The sequence below is a fragment of the Colobus angolensis genome, unplaced genomic scaffold, assembly GCF_000951035.1.
Source record: "Colobus angolensis palliatus isolate OR3802 unplaced genomic scaffold, Cang.pa_1.0 Scaffold504, whole genome shotgun sequence".
In the NCBI taxonomy this organism is placed as follows: domain Eukaryota; kingdom Metazoa; phylum Chordata; class Mammalia; order Primates; family Cercopithecidae; genus Colobus; species Colobus angolensis.
Genome location: NW_012118533.1, coordinates 285,093 through 305,818, shown reverse-complemented (window position 1 = coordinate 305,818; position 20,726 = coordinate 285,093). Strand labels below are relative to the sequence as shown.

General features: G+C 33.1%; 1 protein-coding gene across 1 annotated transcript in view; it reads right to left on the bottom strand.

Moving 5' to 3' along the window:
- Positions 1–1,696: 1,696 nt before the first annotated feature.
- Positions 1,697–20,726, bottom strand: part of PPIP5K2 (diphosphoinositol pentakisphosphate kinase 2) — a 77,674-nt gene continuing 58,644 nt past the window's right edge. The window contains exons 28-34 of the mRNA XM_011960110.1: positions 19,165–19,284; positions 18,231–18,293; positions 16,377–16,436; positions 14,613–14,753; positions 10,428–10,553; positions 2,826–4,002; positions 1,697–2,527 (exon numbers count right to left, since the gene is read on the bottom strand). Of these exons, the coding sequence (XP_011815500.1) occupies positions 3,890–4,002; positions 10,428–10,553; positions 14,613–14,753; positions 16,377–16,436; positions 18,231–18,293; positions 19,165–19,284 (623 nt within the window). The 3' untranslated portion in view covers positions 1,697–2,527; positions 2,826–3,889. The remainder of the gene's footprint in view (positions 2,528–2,825; positions 4,003–10,427; positions 10,554–14,612; positions 14,754–16,376; positions 16,437–18,230; positions 18,294–19,164; positions 19,285–20,726) is intronic.

Below are 20,726 nucleotides of genomic sequence, written 5' to 3'. Positions count from 1 at the left end.
TGGCACATATACACCATGGAATACTATGCAGCCATAAAAAAGGATGAGTTCATGTCCTTTGCAGGGACATGGATGAAGCTGGAAACCATCATTCTCAGCAAACTATCACAAGGGCAGAAAACCAAACACTGCATGTTCTCACTCATAGGAGGGAATTGAACAACGAGAATACTTAGACACAGGGTGGGGAACATCATACACTGGGGCCTGTTGGTGGGTGGGGAAGGTGGGGGAGGGACAGCATTAGGAGAAATACCTAATGTAAATGATGAGTCGATGGGTGCAGGAAACCAACATGGCACATGTATACCTATGTAACAAGCCTGCATGTTGTGTACATGTACCCTAGAACTTAAAATATTAAAAAAAAAAACTCAGCAATAGTTAAGGAGCTATAATTCATATAAATTATATAGTATACAAAATAGATTTTTTACTGTGCTCTGTTCTCTGAAAATAGAAATTAGATCTTCCACAAAAATTGACCTATATAAACAACACTTTACACAGTAATATTTTGGTACCTATGATTATGTACAGAGGGAAACCTGTTTGTACTTGGACTCCTATCACAAATTACTCCTTCAGAAGGAGTGTAAAAATTGTTCCCATGAGCTGGTTTGTGGTGGCATGCACCTATAGTACCAGCTACTTAGAAGGCTGAAGCAGAAAGATTTCTTGAGCCCAGGAGTTCAAGGCTGCAGTGAATTAAGGCTGTGCCACTGCACTCCAGCCTGGGTGACAGAATGAGAACTTGTCTAAAAAAGAAAAATGTTCCCAATGGCAAGAATTCTGTTGTTTTGATATCTCCCGACACAGGAAAAGAGAATTAGAGAGGGGCTAAACAGAAGAGATCCCAACCCCAGCTAAATAAGAATATAGGCAGTCTACAGTGTCCGGATAGTAAGGCAAGGATAAAATGATGTAAAGTTAATAAACACTGTACGCTATGTGTAAAGCAAACTCTTATAAACACACAAAGACTGATAAATTTCTACCAAAGTATGAATACAAAACAAAAATGTGAAATCTTGGTTCAAACTGGCATGGAACTAGTTAACAGTGGATATTTAGGTCAGACAGAGTCAACAGAACCCAAAAAGAAGTCCGGATGAAAACAGAAACTTTTTCCTTGGCTAGTGAGTTTTAAGTGGATATTTCTTGAAGAACTTTTAACTTTTCTCTCATAATTGCCATCTATTGCCTTTGTGCTCTATGTTTATACTAAGCACACTGCCACATGTTTTTGTTACTTTACTGTATACCCTTCAGCATCTATATCTTGTCTATCATTGACATAAGGTGTTCAGCACACTTTTCTTCTTCACCAAAAATTGCTGTAATACACCCCACAAATTTGCTAGTATTTGAGAATGGACTATGTAACTCATTTAAACCAGGGCAGCAGAATCTGCCAACACTAGACTTTAAGGGCTAAGTTAGGTCTGAGCTTATTATATGGCTTTTAAGGGTGAAGAAAATGAATAATATAGTATGAAGATTAATATCTCAGGGTGAATAAACAATTCTTCATGCTGGGGTAGTTCACCTCTTTGGGATGCAGGACTGGGCTATAAGAAGAAATATCTTCTAGTATTTAAAACCAAAAATCTCACATCTTCTCAGGACAGAATCAAGTGAGACACAGATGCTTCAGTCAAACTGCCACTAAATAGTGATAACTATAACAGTTTGCTCTCATATAGTAGACTTTTTATTTGTTTTGGAAAATGATTCTAAGATTTTTACAAACAGACTCTCTAGTCTACAGAGCAATACTACTGAGTTGGTGACTACAGTAAAGTAACAGTTCTTGCATAACAATAGAAAAAGTGAGTTGTACTGTACTTTCTAGTTTGGAAAGTAATATATTGCTATGTATATAGCCAATAATAAATTTCATTTAATATGTAAGTACTAGCTAATAAAAAAATTCCTGATTTTTTCTACTTTGAAAACTAAAAAGTAAGAGATAAGAAAATTGAAAAAATTTACCATTTAAGTCTCTTTGATTCTCGAAATATTTTAATTAGGTTCCACTTTAAAAAAAAAAAAGTAGATTCCTTATTACCTCCACAGTGAGTACATTAACTACATTTTCACAAACAGAAAACTTACATACATTCAACTGTTTACAAGACATGTCTCCATATAACACATTTACATTCATGTGAAGTACATGAACTTCTTTAATTGTATATATTTATAACTCTTACATCTGGTACCTTTTAAAACAGCTAACATATAGTATGCTTATTTCCTATAAGTTAATTCATATATGACTAAGGTGAGAAGAGTCTCTTTTGAAGAATTACAATACTTATATTCATACCATGGGAAATCAATAGTTTTTCTAAACATAAGTTTCAAGCTAAAGCTTTAGCAATTTAAGTTATTTAACTAGCAATACATGAAATTCTTATCAGATTGTCCCATTTGGATTACCAGTTTAAGTCATTTCAAGTGGTTCACAATTATTTGTGCATTGGTTGGGGGGAAAAGCACCAAGGATAATAAATTTATTTTTCTTTTTTTTTTTTTTTTTTTTTTTTTTGAGATGGAGTCTCGCTCTGTCGCCCAGGCTGGAGTGCCGTGGCCGGATCTCAGCTCACTGCAAGCTCCGCCTCCCGGCTTTACGCCATTCTCCTGCCTCAGCCTCCCAAGTAGCTGGGACTACAAGCGCCCGCCACCTCGTCCGGCTAGTTTTTTGTATTTTTTAGTAGAGACGGGGTTTCACCGTGTTAGCCAGGATGGTCTCGATCTCCTGACCTCATGATCCGCCCGTCTCGGCCTCCCAAAGTGCTGGGATTACAGGCTTGAGCCACTGCGCCCGGCCTATTTTTCATATCATAGATGAAATCACAGCACAATGATTTCAATATCCCTTCAAAAATCTAATCATTTATAAACAGCATTTATTTCAAATGTTCAATCTTTAAGCTTTCTCAGTGTGATCAACTGATACACTAGGGATAAGAATGGAAATGGTTAAAAACAGATGCTATACATAATATGCACTAACTTAACAGAATTCAGATTTCTCCTAACATTGTTGATTTCCATTTTTGAACTGACTTCTTTAGATCTAAAAAGAACTCTGAAAATAAATGTAACATTTATACATTTGTCAACTATACTTAAAAATAAACTCTAAAGGTGCCTTTCTTGTCAACATATGAAACAAAAGTTTTCCTGATGAACAAGGCACCTTGTATGGTAAGGAAATATATAAAGAAAATATTTTCTACAAATTAATATATAAATCTATGTGCACAAAGGTGTAGTTCTCCCAGCTGCATATGTAATATTTTAAATAACATATAATAAAAAAAATTCAAAACACAGATTGAAAATTAGCCCATGTGGCTAATACTCCAGTTGTTAAATATTGCAGCATATATGTCACTGTAACAATTGGGAAAGATATTCTAATCTAAACGGTTAATGAAACCTCTCTGGAAAGATACTTTAAAAGTCCCCAGTATGTAACCCTGGCTATCAGATTTCAACCTAGAAGTTTTTACAGCTAAGATGCAATCCCACGAATATAAAAGTGTGCACAAAGGCCATCTAATCAGACTCTGCAGTACATAGCATTACTGGTGTGACTTTGGTACGAGCCTGCTGGGCTTTTATGTTCCTTTTCATTACTATGTGCACATGGTAAACATCATATTAACAACAATCAATTTTTATCAAAGTTTTGCTACTCACAGAATGCCTACATTGTTTTAAACATTTCCAGATCATGACAAAAGTTCCTTACCTGAATATAAACAAAGAAACACTTAGATTTAAAAACATTTTTTAAGTGAACACATAAATGCATAAGGAGAAATATAAGAACATATTTTTATAAGTATAAGAAGTTCCAGCTTCTGCTAAGATTTCATTTCTTTTTCCCAGTGTTTTTTTTGTGTTCATGCGTTTCTGTTTTGCTAGTTATACTCTTTTTCCGAGATGAGGTATTAGGAACAACTGCACTAGAAGGTCCACTTGCAGCTACACAAAGCAAAAACAAAAAATTATTGCTTAAATTTACACAAACAATCCAAGTTCAAATAATACTGCTGATTGACAAAACAATTCTTGTTATATTGTGATGTAAATGAAATGTAAAAATTTAATATAGCATTTTTAACCTTTTACTTTTTAGAATTCAACACAAATATAGAAAGGTAATGACAATGGTCTGTGTTCACAAAATTAATTTCTTATTTTACTCTACATTCTTCCTAGGAAATGAATATATTTTTATAATTTTTAACTACTATTCATTGTGCTAATGATTTTTAAATTTATACTTTTGGCCTGGGCCTTTTCCTTTAGCTCAAGACATGTATATACAACTGCCAATTGAAACTTTCTTTAAAGATATCTGACAAGAAAGACAAACTTAATGTGCATAAACTGAACTCATCCTTTTCCCTACAAGCATCTATTTCCTCCTGTATCTTCTATCTTATCCCACTCTAAAAAGCTAGAAGGTAAGAAAACTAGAAGCACTCTTAACTTAGGAATCATCCTTCCATATCTAAACCAACATGAAGTCTTAATGAATTATCAAAAAACTACTCTAGGCCAGGCAGGGTGATTCATACCTATAATCCCAACACTTTGTAGGGCCAATGTGGGAGGATCGCTTGAGCCCAGAAGTTCAAGACCAGCCCTGGCAACATAGTGAGACCCCCTTCTCTACAAAAAACTTTAAAAATTAGCTGGGTGTGGTGGCACACACTTATAGTCTCAGCTACTCAGGAGGCCAAGGTAAGAAGATTGCTTGAGCCTGGGAGGTTGAGGCTGCAGTGAGCCATGATTACAACACTGTAGTCCAGCTTGGGTAAGAGAACAAGACGTTGTCTCAAAAGAAAAAAATGATAATAATAAATAAATAAATAAAATAAAAAACCATTCTAGGTGGCATTACTTTACTACATTTCTAATATGGATGAATAGATGTATGGGTAAGCTCCTATCAGACCAATCTTCCCACAGATAACAAATATACACTCTGTACTAAATATGAGGAAGAACTACCTGAAGACACTAAATAGTGAACAAGAGCAGGCCATTACTAGAGAAGAATCAGCACTTGGGAAAAGGGAACAATATGGAATAAGATTCCCCTTCTTTTTAGCCTGAGGTCAGGCCCTAATACGCACCATGTACAATGGCTACAAGTCCAACATAAGAAGCAGAAGACAAGTATTGTGGCAACCACAGCTGCTAGAAAGTAAGGTGGAAAATCTCGGAAAGGATGAGCCCACAATTCTATTTGTAAATGATGGTCAAATGCATGGCATGAGCAGAGTAAAGTCCAAGGAGCCCAGCTAAAGCAAAATGAACTGAAATTTTTGCCAGCCATTACATGGAACACCATGTTTTACAATCTGAGCTCAGCCAAGGCTAACTCTTTGTTTAAAAACAAACAAAACAATATTTTTTTGGAGGAACATAACAGAAATAACAAAATACAGAGTTTCTATAATATACCATTCACAATGTCTACAATATAATCCAAAATTAATATACTAAGAAACAGAAAAAGATCTTTCTTGCTGAGAACGCATAAATTGATACAGATCTCTTTGGAGATGAGTCAGATTAACAGACAAGAATTTTAAAGCAACAATTCTAACTATGCTCTAGGACAAAGATACATAAGTTTATAATGAATAAAAAGAGAAAAATCCCTGCAAAAAAAACTATTTAAAAGAATCAAACAGAACATGTAAAAGAATAAATATCTGAAATAAAAGGTCTGAAATAAAAACTAGATGGGTTTAACAACAGAATGAAAAGTAAGTAAAAGTAAACATCAACCAAATCAACATCTTTTTTGGAGTATTACCAAAAAAGAAAAAAAATATAGACATAAATATGCCATAGTCAACCTGCTGAAAATCAAAGACAAAGAGAAAACACTGAAAGCAAGCACAGGAAAACAACCCATTGCATTTATGTGAACAGTAATTCAAATTAACTAAGTCTTCTTGTCAGAAACAATGGGAACCAGAAGACAGTAGAATATCATTAAAGTGCTGAAAGAAAAAAATTTTCTACCCAGAATTCTCTATTTGGCAAAAACTACACTGCAAAATTGAAGGCAAAATAAAGCCATTTTTCAGACACAATAAAATGAATAGAATTTGTTGCCAACAGACCTGCAGATTAAGAAATGCTAAAAAGCTTCAGGCTGAAGGCAAATGAAACCAGATGGAAACACAGACTTCAAGGAAGGAATAAAGAGCAAAAAATGTGGCAAATATATGGATAAATATAGAACCTCTTTCTCCTCTAAGTTTCTTTAAAATACATATGACTGTTTAAAGCAAATATCATAACATTGTATTATAGTGTTTATAATATATGTGGAAGTAACACATAAGGATAACTATGTATAAAGAATGGGAAGAGGGTAAGGTGAATGAATCTATACAGTGGCAAGGTTTCTATATTTTACTTTCAGTGGTGCAAAATTAACCCTAAGTAGATTGTGAAAAATTAGGAATATATATTTAGAGCAACAACAACAACAAAATGCAAAAAGATATAGCAAAAGTGCATAGAAAAAGTTAAATAAAATTCTTAAAAATATTGAATTAGTACAAAATAAGGTAGAGTAGGAAAGAATAAAGGTATAATAATCAAAAGTAATAAACAGAAAACATAAAGTAGTAGACTAACCTCAACAGATCAATAATTACATTAAATGTTAATGAACTGTAAACTGCAACTATAAGGCAGATATTGTTAGAATGCCTTGCATAAGAAAGTTTGATGACCTTTATCACATCAGAAAAAACAAACCTTAAAAGCAAAACATTACTGGAAATTAAAGAGAAAAAAAGTCATGATAATAAATGAGTCAATATATTAGGAAGATCCCATAATCAAATATGCATTTAATTATATAACAGAGCTCCAAAACACACAAAGCAAAAATCTGCCAAATTAAAGGGAGAAACAGACAATTCGGCAGTTGTGAGTGTAATTGCTCTCTGTACAATTGATAGAATAACCAATCCCTTCCTTGACCACCTCTCTGCCAAAGAAAAACCAAATAGTAAAGACAGACTATCTGAACATTATCGACAACCTTGACCTCAGGCACAATGATAAAATAGTGTCCATTAGGATCAATGAACTATAAGACAATCATTATATTCAAAATATTCCAGATGTTAAGCCATAAAATAAGTCCTACATTTAAAAGACTGAAATCACACGTTGTATGCTTTTATAACTGCAATGGAACTAAATAAGAAATCGATTAAAAACCATAAAAAACCCCTGAATATTTGGAATTTAACCAATATAATTCTAAATATGCAATGGATCAAAGAAGAAATCACACATAAACTAGAAAGTATTTCTAACTGAATGATAATGAAAATACAATATAACATTTGTGAGACACAACTAAAATGCTTAGAGGGAAACTTAAAGTTTTAAATGTTTGAAATAGGTAACAATCAATGACCTAAGAAACTAGAAATAGAGGATGAAAGTAAACCCAAAGTAAGTAGAACGCAGAAAATAATTTTTAAAATAATTAAAATAATTTAAAATAATTTTTAAAAAATTGTGTTTTAAGGCCGGGTGCCGTGGCTCACACCTGTAATCCCAGCACTTTGGGAGGCTGAGGCGGGTGAATCACCTGAGGTCAGGAGTTCGAGACCAGCCTGGCCAACATGGTGAAACCCCATCTCTACCAGTAACATAAAAAAATTAGCCAGGCGTGGCAGCGGTCACCTGTAATCCCAGCTACTTGGGAGGCCAAGGCAGAATTGCTTGAACCCGGGAGGTGGAGGTTGCAGTGAGCCGAGATCACACCACTGCACGCAAGCTGGGGCAACAGAGGGAGACTCTGTCGAAAAAAACCAAACAAACAAAAAATTGTGTTTTAAACATAAAACCAACAGGAAAACAAAGAGCCAAAAGTTGGTTCTTTGAAAAAGCCAACAAAATTGATAAATCCCTAGTGAGAATGATCACAAAAAAAGAACATAAATTACCAGTATCATGAAAGTTATTACCACATTCATTAAAAAGATAATAAAAGAGCAACAAATGTGATAACTTACATAAAATGAACAAATTCCTAAAAAAAAAAAATACAACTACCAAAAGTATCACAAAAAGGAAACATAAATTCTATCAAAATTAATTGAAATAAAATTAATTCTATCAAACATTCAAGGAAGAAATAAAAATCTTATAAAAACTCTTTCAGAAAATAGAAAGCACTTCCAAATTATTTTATGAAGCTAGCATCACTCTGATACCAAAACCTGGAAAAAGGCATTACAAAAACAGAAACAAAAATACTACAGACTAATATCGTATCTTTTACAAATGCAAATGCAAATTTCTTCAAAATCAAATTCAACTATCTTTTGTCAGCATTTTTCTATCTTAACTTCGTGGCACATTTGATTGTACTGTTGATCCTTCCTGAAATGCTCTCTTACCCTGACTTCCAAGATATTATTCTATCATAATATTCTTTCCGTTTCTCTGATATACTTTTCCAGTTGATGATCCTTCTTTTTCCCACTTTCTTATCCCATACAGTGACATGCTACTCTGTTCGTTTGTCTTACCCTATGTTTTTTTCCTCAGAGAATTTTATAGACCTTCATATATATAATATATCATGACTGAGTAGGGTTCATCCTAGGAATGCAAGGTTGACTTAGCATTTGAAATGTCAAATATAACACCATTTTTACTTTATTACTTAAAAATGTATATGAACTAATGCATTTATTATGTGTCTAAAGAACAATGTACTGAGTCAAAATGCATTCAAATCCTAGGTCTACCGACTACTAGCTATGTAAGCTGAGATTAAGTTACTATCTCTGTTACTTTTTTCATCTGTAATGGACATAAGAATGGTATTGACCTCTAACGTTTATAGTGAGAACTATGAGAATAGAAAAATGCTTATAATGTAAATAACTATACAAATGTTAGCTTTTTGTGGCGTATGGGATGCATCACAACTTATGTTTAAGATACTTACTCAATTGTCTGTTGTTTCACATACTTATTAGTTGGAATGTGCAAGGTTCAAATCTATAATATTTGTGGTTTAAGATACTGCCCCTGACTACAAGGCCTGGTAATCTGAGAGTAATCAGGTATAATAGATCAAATCAGTAGCACAGAGCGTTATTGAAGTTTGTGTTTTGATAATCATAAAAATACATTATCAGTGGAAGAGGTTGGATTGAGTCTTGAAGGATGTGAGGTAAAAGGGATAACATTTTAATAGAAAAAAAAGGCATGAATGCTAAGGGAATTTATTTGGGGAGAAGTAAAGAGAGCAGTTTGGATACAATATAACAATTAATAGCAGTTACCATTTAGTGAGTGTTTACTATGTGTGCCAAGTACTTTATATATAAGATTGCAATCATTTCTGACAATTTTATGAAGAAGGTAGCATTATCCTGATTTTATGACTATGAGACTAAAGATCAGAGAGGTTAAGTAACTTGTCCAGAGTCACACAGCTAATAAGTAGCAGAACTGAGATTTTAATCTAGGTTTCTCTGACTGTTAAGCACAAACTCTTAATCAAAAGAACATTTGAGAGCACTAAGAAGAAAAGAATGAAGACATCTGCAATGAGGCCGTTGTCAAAGCTTTGGAGGTATATGAAATTCTCTGAGGAAAAAATATATAGGGTAAGAAAAATGAATAGAGTATCATGTTCTTGTCTGGGATAAGAAAGTAGAAAGAAGAAGGATCATCAAACAAGAAAAGTAGAGGAATAAGATAAATGGATAGAATATCACAATAGAGTAATAGGGTAAGACAGCATTTCAGGAAAGGTCAAAAATATTAACTGTGCCATGAAGCTAAAGTAGAAAAATGCTAATAAAAGATAGTTAATTTTGGTAGTCACATCATCAGACTGAGAATGGAGAGATGAAAATATTCTCATGAAAGAGAAAACAATTTTTTTCTTTCTTTTTTTAATACTTGAGACAGGGTCTTGCTATGTTGCCTAGGTCGGACTTGAACTTCTGGGCTCAAGTAATCCTCATACCTCCACTTCCTGAGTAGCTGGGATTACAGGTGTATATCACTATGCCTGGCCCATAGAAATTTTCATATAAGATGATGCCTTAAACTCAAAAGAAAGGCAAAAGAAGACAGTCCATAAATTAGTTTGGGGAAAAGTGTGATTGTGAAATATATTTTGTGAACAGATGTGGGGAGAGAGGAAGACAATAGACAAAAACCACATATATATCAATAGACTACAACAATAGATTTTTAACCCTTAGGATCATTACGTTCTAGGGAAGTGTAAAGATCCTAATTAAAAACAAATTTAACATTTAAAAAGCAAGTTACTATTCCTCTTATTTCTGGGGCAAATCCACAAACTCAACACACACACCCCTAACCTGGTTTGCTGCTTGCTTTAGTACTCTTTAAGGTAGCTGGTGGTGTTGGGAGGATCTTTGCAGGTGTATACGTATTTAAAGATACTTTTTTTCTCATTATTGGACTGGAACGTAAAGCTGTAGAGGCTAAAAAAAAAAAACAAACATGTTAATTTAATAATTTCCTGCCAATTATATCTTAACATCACAGAAAATTTCTTATAATTTAGTGACCCTACAAATATTCATAATAACAGAAGAAAATGGTCAAGGTAAGCTTTGCAAGGTAAATTCAGCAAAATCATCTTTTTAAATAAAAAGATAGTTCTCTTATGGCCTTAGACAAATTGATGTTTTATTTATATTGTAAATAATAAGCATTTAAATAGTATGCACCAAAGGAATGCAAAGAAGAGAGCAACAGACTTTATCCTTTCCTGACAGAAACTGAGGTTTTTAAGGCATGGAAAAGAGCTAATGGCATAGTTTTCTTGAATGGTAACAGAGTCAGTAATCCCCTCACCAGGTGTGGTAGTTCATGCTAGAATTACAGGCATAAACCACCATGCCTGGCCAGGGACTGGGAGGATAAATTTCAACTGGCTAATATAGAAAAATAATTTGATTTATTTATTACTTATAATTTAGTTAGGCCAAGGCAGGAAGATCGCTTGACCCCAGGAGTTCAAGACCAGCCTGGGCAACACAGGGAGGCCTCATTGGGCAACACAGGGAGGCCTCATTTCATTTTTAAATTGAAAATTTAAAAATTAGCTGGGTCTGTGGTTCTAGCTACTTGGGAGGCTGAGGCAGAAGGACTGCTTGAGCCTGGAAGGTTGAGGCTGTAGTGTGCCATAATTGTGCCACTGCACTCCAGCCTGGGTGACAGAGCAAAACTCTGTCTTGGGGGGGGAAAAAAAATTAAGGGGCCGGGTTTTCAACTTTTTTTTTTTTAAAAAAAAAAATTATTTTAGATTTAGGGATGTTTCATCTACAAATATAATGGTATACTAAACTACCATATTTAGGAATAAACTAATTAAGTTATAAGTAATAAAAGACACTATTTTCCTATATTAGCCAGTTGAAATTTAACTAAATGAGAGGGAGTGAATTTTAAAGTTGGGTTTTTCTGGTTCTCTTTCTAACTAAGGCAGAGAAATTGAGAGGTGTAAAAAGGAGAAGTAGGGATAATTCTTAAGTATGGAATCCTCTAGGCAAGGACAGGCCAAAGTAGGGGATATATTAGGAAGAACCAATAATCAAATATACATTATATAACAGAGCTCCAAAACACACAAAGCAAAAATCTGCCAAATTAAAGGGAGAAAGAGACAATTCTGCAGTTCTGAGTGTATCCAATATATTGACTCATTTATTTATCCACTACCGGCATGAGCTTGTAGATTCCCTAAACAAAGGGAGATGCAGCGTGCTTTTGAAAATCAAGATGTGGGCTAGTTATGCCAAATATGCCTTTGCTGGTTGACACCTACAAAGAATGATTATACATTTAACTGAGGGAGCTCAAAGTAGTTATTAATGAAAATAATCTAAGTGATAAAAAGTCCTTAAAACAACATAAATTTACTTAGCCCTTTCCTGTTTGCATATTTTTACCCTATTCTATAAACTTCCATCACTAACTTATCCTAATTAATATACCTACTCCTTTTTCTCCAACCTGATATTGTCACTTCCCCATTGTAAGCTATCTTTTAGTATTAATATTTATTTATTTTGCCTTAGGTGAGAAAAAAATCTTGGAAGGACAGAGAATGATTAACAGTTCCTTTTCCCTTGATATAAATACCACAAAATGAATGTAATTCTATGTATATGATGATATATATATCAAGTTACAGCTTGATAACTCAGAGAATTGCAAATAATATAAATATCCTATGATTTAATAAATATTATTCCTATAGTTACTCTACAAAATGCAAGATTCAAATACTTTCATCATAACTGGCACCATATTTTCTTTGCTATTCAAAAATAATGAGAAAAATAGAGGCTTTAGAAGACCTGGGTTTTAGTCTTGCTTGACCACTAACTCATTTATTTCCTTAACTGTATCTTTCTATGATTTTTTTCTTTAAATAGTAAAGCTGTTCTTAAGTGAAATCTTAAATAAAATAGATCAAAGCAGATACTCTGGTTGAAGCAGCCATGAAAGACACAAGTCCTAACTATTCAGCATCTTTCTCTTCCTCATGAAATTTCCACAGGCTCTTGGGAATACAGTTTGAAGACCACTGAACTAGATTATCTCTAAGGTTTATCCAATTCTATGAGCCACATTAAGTACATTTACTTTCTCATTTAGTTCTGTTAGTAACTAATTGCATGAAATTTTAAGAGAGCTAGAGGGACTGAGGTACAATTTGTATCCATGATATACAGAAGAGCTAATTAGAAATTAGCACAACTGGAACAAGAATCTAATATCCTTTGCCTCATTAATATCCTTCAGTAATATACTCTGATGAACTGAATTCACTAACCACAAAAATGAATCCATCAAGAGTACCACAAAACAAACCTTAAAATGTTATCTTTTTGTAAATATTCTACTAAAATTCTCCTTTCATAACAAACACCTCCTTATTATTTTTATTACCTTCAAATCATTCACTGCAAGTCTTCTAAAATCTAAATAGTATTGATATCTACCCCTAAATTCTTATTTACTAATTAGAATAATTCTTTAATCTCTATTTTAAGATTTTAAATCCTTGCCCCAGGGAAGCAATGAAACATCATTATGGGTGAAGGGGTAAACTAGAATTTATTCAGGTTCTCTACTGTATTCTGAGGTAACAGCATTGTCCATTCTATCAGGTTATAGAAAATATAAAAGGAGATGACCACCTTCATTTTCCTGACTCTGACCTTTACTACTTGGAGAAGTTATTTCATTTGGAGTATTATCAATTCTAAGAATCGGACACATATATATGCAAATTTTTAAATTAAGACCTACTTCCTAAAACCATCCCTAAAGTGAAATACTTCAGAACACTCACCAATATACATCTCTATTACTGTTAATGATTGAAAGCTGGCCTCTACTACCAAAAATGGAAGAAAAGGGAAAGGTCACTACTTTGTATAAATGCAGGGGGTATCATTTAGACAGAATATAAAGAGAATAGAGCTCTCTAGAATTATACAATGTGGTGGCCCAGGAAAGAGAAGAGAGTGATGGTCAGACATCAAAGTGGCATTCATTCCGAGAGCTCTAATATCTCATTTTATTCTTGAGCAAAATTTATTTACAGCACTCAGAAAAAGAGGAATGATATACAAAGAAAGTTTGTCACTTTCTAAGATATGACTAGAATAGTTAAGATTCTTAGCTCTAAGCAAAAAGCACTCTCTCCCAAAACTAATGCTTTCCAAACTGGAATTTCCAAAGTACTGAGGAATCCTACAGAGCTGAAAATGACAACTGGCAGCTGACTTCTCACACCTAAAAAGGAAGTCCTGAGCATTTCCCAAAATGATGTCCCTCAGAATAGTGCCACATGATATTTAATGTGTTACCAAAAAAGTGTTTTCTAAAAAATAAGTTTTGGAAAATCTGGGTTATACAGCCTTCTTTACAGAAGAACGTCAGCCTTTTATATGCTAATATAGCCATACCTCTCCAACAGGAGGCAGGATATAACATAGTTTCTAAAACTTATTTAACCATGAACATCTTTCCTTCAAACACACATATTAACCTCTTCAGAATGTTTTCTGAGATACACTATTTGAAAAACTGTTGTCCTAATTTTCTGTCTTTAGTTAAAAGCTCTTTCTACTTACCAAAGGTAGTCAGGAGATGAGTGTGTATGAATGGGTTAATGTGGACTGTTATTTTGCAGTTTTAAAAAACTTTGCTATAAAATTATATACAATAGGAATGTGAGATTTCTAGCAAACATAGTTTTAACAAAAGACCACAATCCTATATTTTGTTGACTTCTACTGCTTTTTTGGTAAGAAAAAAAGAATTTGGCAGGGAGTAAAAAAAAGAGGTACAGTTCACATTACACCAAATAATTCCTAATAATGTCCCTTTATACTCCTTTGTCCCCTAAACTTCTACTCATTACCACTACCTGCTTTTATGTTTTCATAATTTCTGTTATATTCAGATAGTATGTGGTTGCCCAGCAACTAAATAATAACAATGAAAGAAAAATTTCCTACAAATTTCAGGGGTCTTCCGTGGAACATCAGATGATGGAGAAGCAATGGAAGCAAGAAATTCATCCACTTGCTTTAAAGATAGGGCATTATGAAGAGTTTCTAGAGGACAAATAGATGGCACCATGGAATACAATTCAAAGCCTAGAAGAGAAAAACACCAAAAACAAAAAATAAAAGGTGGATATTTTAAAAATCAGTAATTAAAAAGGAAGACTACTGTTTAGAAATGGACAGTTTAGGTCTTTTCAATCTATCACATGCAAACACACAATATCTCTGAAGTCATGACACCAGATGCTATGCAATATGGAGCTGGAACAAGATGTGACAAAGATTTCTTTTTAAATGTAATCATGTAGTATAGCATGCACACAATTTCATTCTATATTGGTAAAATCTAAGAATAATACTTTAAAAACCTAGGGAAAAAGAAAAACAAAGAAATACAAGTTTTCAGTTTTTATTTTTTGAAGTCAGGTCTATTCAGTGGGTGAATAAGCTGATGCCACATGATGTATCCCTGATGCCAGGATGCTAACAGTAAGTTCTTGTTGAAAAATTATATAATTACTTGTGAATAATTTTTTTAGATACTTTTCCAGGCGTGCCAAGACCAATGGCACTCTCTAGTATGAGCCCAAAACAACATTCATTCATTCATGCTGGAATAAAAATTCCAAAATGTATTTCACCTACCTTTACTGTATTAACACATAATTATATTACTAGGAATCACTGGCTGTGTAAAGTTAGGTCAAGTTAAAAGCAATACAAAATACAAATATGATCCTATTTTTAACAATGGCACAGAAATACAAAAATTTCATGAAACAACCATGCAAATACGTATTAATACCATCACTGAAACAAAAGCACTTAAATACACAGTTTATGTTTTCAAACAAATAGGATATAGGTTATTCACTTTTTTTAAAAAAGAAAATTGCCTGTTTATTTAAACTTTATTCAACTGAATGGCTTTTAAAATTGCTTTCATATACTGTTAAAAATAACGAGTCTTTCTGCATCTACTCTTCTAAAAATTCAAACTAATTTCCCCAATTAAATACCTACAATACTCAAATAAAATTTTATATCAAGTCAAATATCATTAAAAGTAAAAATTAAGCTCAGACTGCAAGACTCTTTGCTTCAACAGGTGCGTGCTCATTTTTAAATTGACTGATGTTTGATTTATTTAAATATTGAAGGAAATATTGACCCAAGAACTGCCTAATTCTCAGTTAGAATAAGGAAACTTTGGTTAAAAGAGCATCTAATCTTCCTAGGAAAATAACCAAGGGACTTGCAAAACTGGTATGTCTCATTTTCAGGTACAAACCAAAGCATGACAGAACATTACACATACTTTGAAAACAAAAACAAAAACAAAACTATACCATAACAGCAGCTAAAGCACCTAAATTAAGCACTAAAGAAATTAGGCTTGCACAACTGTTACATTTTTTAGAAGTACAAGACTCATGCAAATGAGCGCAAACCCTTTCTTTGCATTACACTAAACTTAACGATGAGATCTTTTCTTCTTTCCTCACAAAGTTTATATATCTTTTATAGCAATTATTTTATTTCATTTGCCTGCTAGATTTTATAACAGGCAAATGACAATATATTAAGTTCCTCTAGACTACATTTTTTTCCACTTATCTTTAGTAAACTTTTCCTTTGATGCACAATGAAAGGGTTAGCGCAGCAATTTAAAAAGCCACCCTGCTGACATGTTTAGAAGCTATAAAAACATACCACTGGAGCCTAGAAATTCCACAGAGGAAACGGACCAGCACCTATAGAGGTGTAGGTGTTCTGCACAGAGGCCCAGAAAATAAGGTAAAGCACTGTCAGAAGGTACTTGTTTCACCATGTTCCTTGAACTAAAGATGAAGGGAGGGGTAAGTCCATGATATGTGTTAAAGATGGAAATAACATGAAAGTTAGGGGAAATAAAAAGTAAAAGGAAGAGTCAAATGACAATTCGTAAGACAGATAGAGACAACACAGTATCAAAAAAGGAAAAAAGGAAACCTTAAAACTCAAAATAAATATTTGTAGAATTGAAAGGAATGCATCTCATACGCATTTATATGTGCGGAAAATCCACATTTTTTTAAAAAGACCCTAAACCAAAGGAATATAAAATTACTCTATTTTCTATTAAAGTTAACAGAAATATTTTTAATTTCTAAAACCTTCAGTTAAACACAGATTCTCCTAGATAATAATACCTCGAATACTGGTTTTAAACACATAGCATTCAGTACAAAAACTATGGTCTTAAACCTGCAATGTCTCTTCTTAGAATTTTTGTGGCTTCTGTTTTTCTTGTGACTTCTGTGTTTCTTCTAAGAGGTTCTTAGGCATGCGGGTTCTTTAGAAGCTGCAGCTGTATCAAATAAGAATCACTTTCTTCAAAAAGTAGCATTTAAACAGCTACAATGAAGGGAAAGTACATTAAGCTTTAAGGCTAAATTTTTACTTGTTGAGGATGAGATCTTCTTATTCCACCTTCAAGAATTATTAGTGCAATGTTATTGAGACGTGTTGTTAAAGGATCCAGAAGTGGGAGAATGACCATAAACTTGTGTTGAATCCTTTAGCTTCATAAAAGTTTCTGAAAGATCTGACTTGAGTTTTTGAAAGACTTACTTGCAGTTAAAAAGAAAAAGAGTTCCAGGGATAAAAGTATCTTCATTCCATGTGTAATACAAGCAAAAATCTGTACGTTTTCTTTTAAATTCTTTGATCCTGAATTATTGTAAAATGATCAGTAAATATTCCCTCTTGCCCCACAATATCAAGGTCTATGTTAGAAGTTGTAATGCTGCAATAATTCCTTTTACAAATAATGGTCATGAAAAACTTTCCTATTCAGCCTCAAAACTGGAATTTAACAGAATTGGGTTTCTAGATCTTAACTTAATCTTCCTCCTATTAGGAGCCCTCTAAATTTTAAGAAAAGCAGTGGTACTAAAAGGAATTGGTTGCTTGATAACAGCAAACCATATTGCTACACAAGAACAAAGTGAATGCTGGACAAAGTTTTCAGAGTGCTCCAGACCAAATAGGGTTTTGCTTTAGGAAAATAGCCGGGAACAGACGATGTTATACAGTGAAATATGCATCACCAGGTGCCCAAGAATTTTTCAAAGACACATCTTATTTGGCTATTTGACATGGGTGGCTCTGTATTTTTGTTTAACTATCTCAATAAAACAACCACGTGATCAGAAAATTAGGAAGAAAAAAGTTATTGGGAATTAAGAAAAATTAAAGAATACTAATTGAAATTTAAAAATTTGTGTAGACTGATCTTCTGAGAAATTAGAAGAAATTTTCAAGTGTTAATTTAGCATTAAAACTCATCATCATTGTGGTCATTTAAAAGTTTGATGAGTAATGTTAAATTATTATATAAATTACAGCTGAAAAGGGAGCTAGACAGTATCAATAATTTGGGTGAATAACAAGTTGGAATTGTACGCCAATTGACAATAAGGATGAAGAAATGAATGATACTGTATACCCCACATTTTGAAATAAAATAAATATAAAAAAGGGATGAAGCAGGGGAGTATCTTTTAAAATAAAAGCAAAACGTACCATTGGTTGGGTGTCGAGCAAATGAGATAGAAAACCTTTTAACAGCAGAACCGCGTGTGGCGTCTAAGAAAGAGAAAAACAGGTACCTGAAATTCATAATAGCTACAAAAAGAAGAACACTTAAAAGAAAGAAGGAAAAAACAAATATATGAGGTTAGAAAGGTGGCATGCAGAAGGGACAATGACAGAAGGTAATAAGGCAAATATTGGTTAAAAGAAGTTAACTAGCTTGATGACAGAGGAAAAGTGTCAAATGAAATATACAAAAGAAAGAAAAGCAAGATGAGCTGGCAATTCTGGTAAATCCATGTTTTACTGTCTAAAATAAATGTGTTGATAAATGAGAAACTGTTTTAAATAAAGATGATCCTGAAAGAGCTAGAACCACTTCTCTTAACAAAAGGGACACGCTTCCATGAGCCTCAAAAAATTCTGAATATTAAAACTTAAGGTATATTAACAACATTAAGAGGATCTCCTTCAGCTAGGGATCCTAAAATATTCTCATTCTGTGTTTATTTTTATAAAAATATTGCCAATATAATATTTTCCTCTACTTATAAACACTCCACTCACTTTAATTAGCTCAATAAGTAAAATAAGTGTTAACAATAAATAAAAGTTTAAAAGATCAAAGAAACACTTGTTCTTTATAATATAGATTATAGATTATCTAAAAGAAGAATACACATAATACTATTTTCCATTTCAACAAACTTATTGTACAAGTACTCTAAATCTAACTACAATTGACTGTCTGATGAAACATGGATCCAACTTGTAGGTAACAGAGAGCACTGATAGTCATTTAGGCAAAAGATGACAGGATTTCACTTGAATCAGTCAGTGGCCTTAGATTTGCCTTTGAGAAATACTGCTCATGGGTGTGTGCTTGGGTGTAGATATGAATCTGTGTGTGCATGTGTGCACATACCATCTATGCAGCCAGAAGAGGTCAGCTTTTTACGATGAGTACGAGCATAATCCTGTAGGTTAGGTGCGCTTGAAGAACCCCCGAGCACCGAGGTGCTAAACAGGCCCGCACAGTGAGACCCTGATGGGAGTTAGAGAAAATACATACACAACGGGTGTTCTTCCATTCACATTGGGAATTCATGCAGCATGCAATTAACATGGCTCTTACCACATATAAGGCAACCTTTGGAAGTGCCTTGAACAGGCTCACAATATTCTTGTAATTTCCTAGTGATGTCAGTTTTAATACAATACTTCTAAACACCACTATCATTTATCATAGGTACAAATGGGGTAATTTAACATTGGACAAAATGTTATCTTTGAGAAAAAAAAAATATGTCCATACAATAATTAGACATATACATCCTAAAGTATTAAAAACACTGCCATAAAAATAACTTAGGACAAGAAAGAACTCTGTTTATCAATTCCCAAGGGCAAGCCATATTTAAAAAAAAAACAAAAAAAAACCTCTCCTAGCACAAATTAAATCATATAAAATCAGTATTTTTAAGGTATATTTATAAAAGACAAATCTTTCCTGATGCCCCTGAATTAAGAATTACTACTCTTTCTTATAAAATAAAGTATATCAAAATTTATTTATTTGTGACAAGACCAGGTTCTTTTCAGTCATTCAAGGCCTAAATCACTTTAAATACTTAACAAATGACTTAATATAATTAATAAGACCCCCAGTGAAAAACATTATTAGCAAATAAAACAGTCAGTATAAACTGATGCCCAATTTGTAGCAAAAGGTTTTACATCCAAATAACACTTTTATCACTGGGGAAGGATTAAATAAATTTCTATCAAATATACTATGATACATCAATAAGGAGTAATATATACATTTCTATAAATATACTGTGGGAATATTAAAAACTATCATTACAAGCTATATGAAATTAACTAAAGAGAGATCCTCAAGTATGTAGGCATCAACACAGTTCATATACTTAGTACAGAGATCACAGTACATACATAAACTTACAATGAGATCTGTTTATGCCTTTATTAAATCTATCAGGACAACTATTTACAGAAAATAATATGCCATTATCTCATAGTTTATCAACCATGAGCTTTAAACCAAATGAGTTTAGAAAGGTCTTTTCCAATGTTGCTTTGAGTGTTAGCAAAGAACCAATTATGTTCTATAGGTTAATAAAGACTGAGAGTGCCACTGTGCATTACTTTTGCTTGGTTTTCCTTATGAGCTGCTCAAAGGAAAATCAATATATTCATAAACGGTTTGAAGTATTCCATACTTTAAAAATATTTTTAGTCAGAAAAATGGAAAGTTCCTTTCTACATGCAATAGCATCTTTTCATCTTTATCAACTGGGAAAATGATGTTTCCTTCATAAATTAACTTACAGAGTACAAGATAAAAAACTAGCATTGGCAAGTTAACTAAGTGGTTATCATTGCAGGCATTCAAAAGGGTTATGCAACAAAACTGAATGCTATCTCTTCTTCATTTTATCAAAACTATATTTTGAGTTATACAAC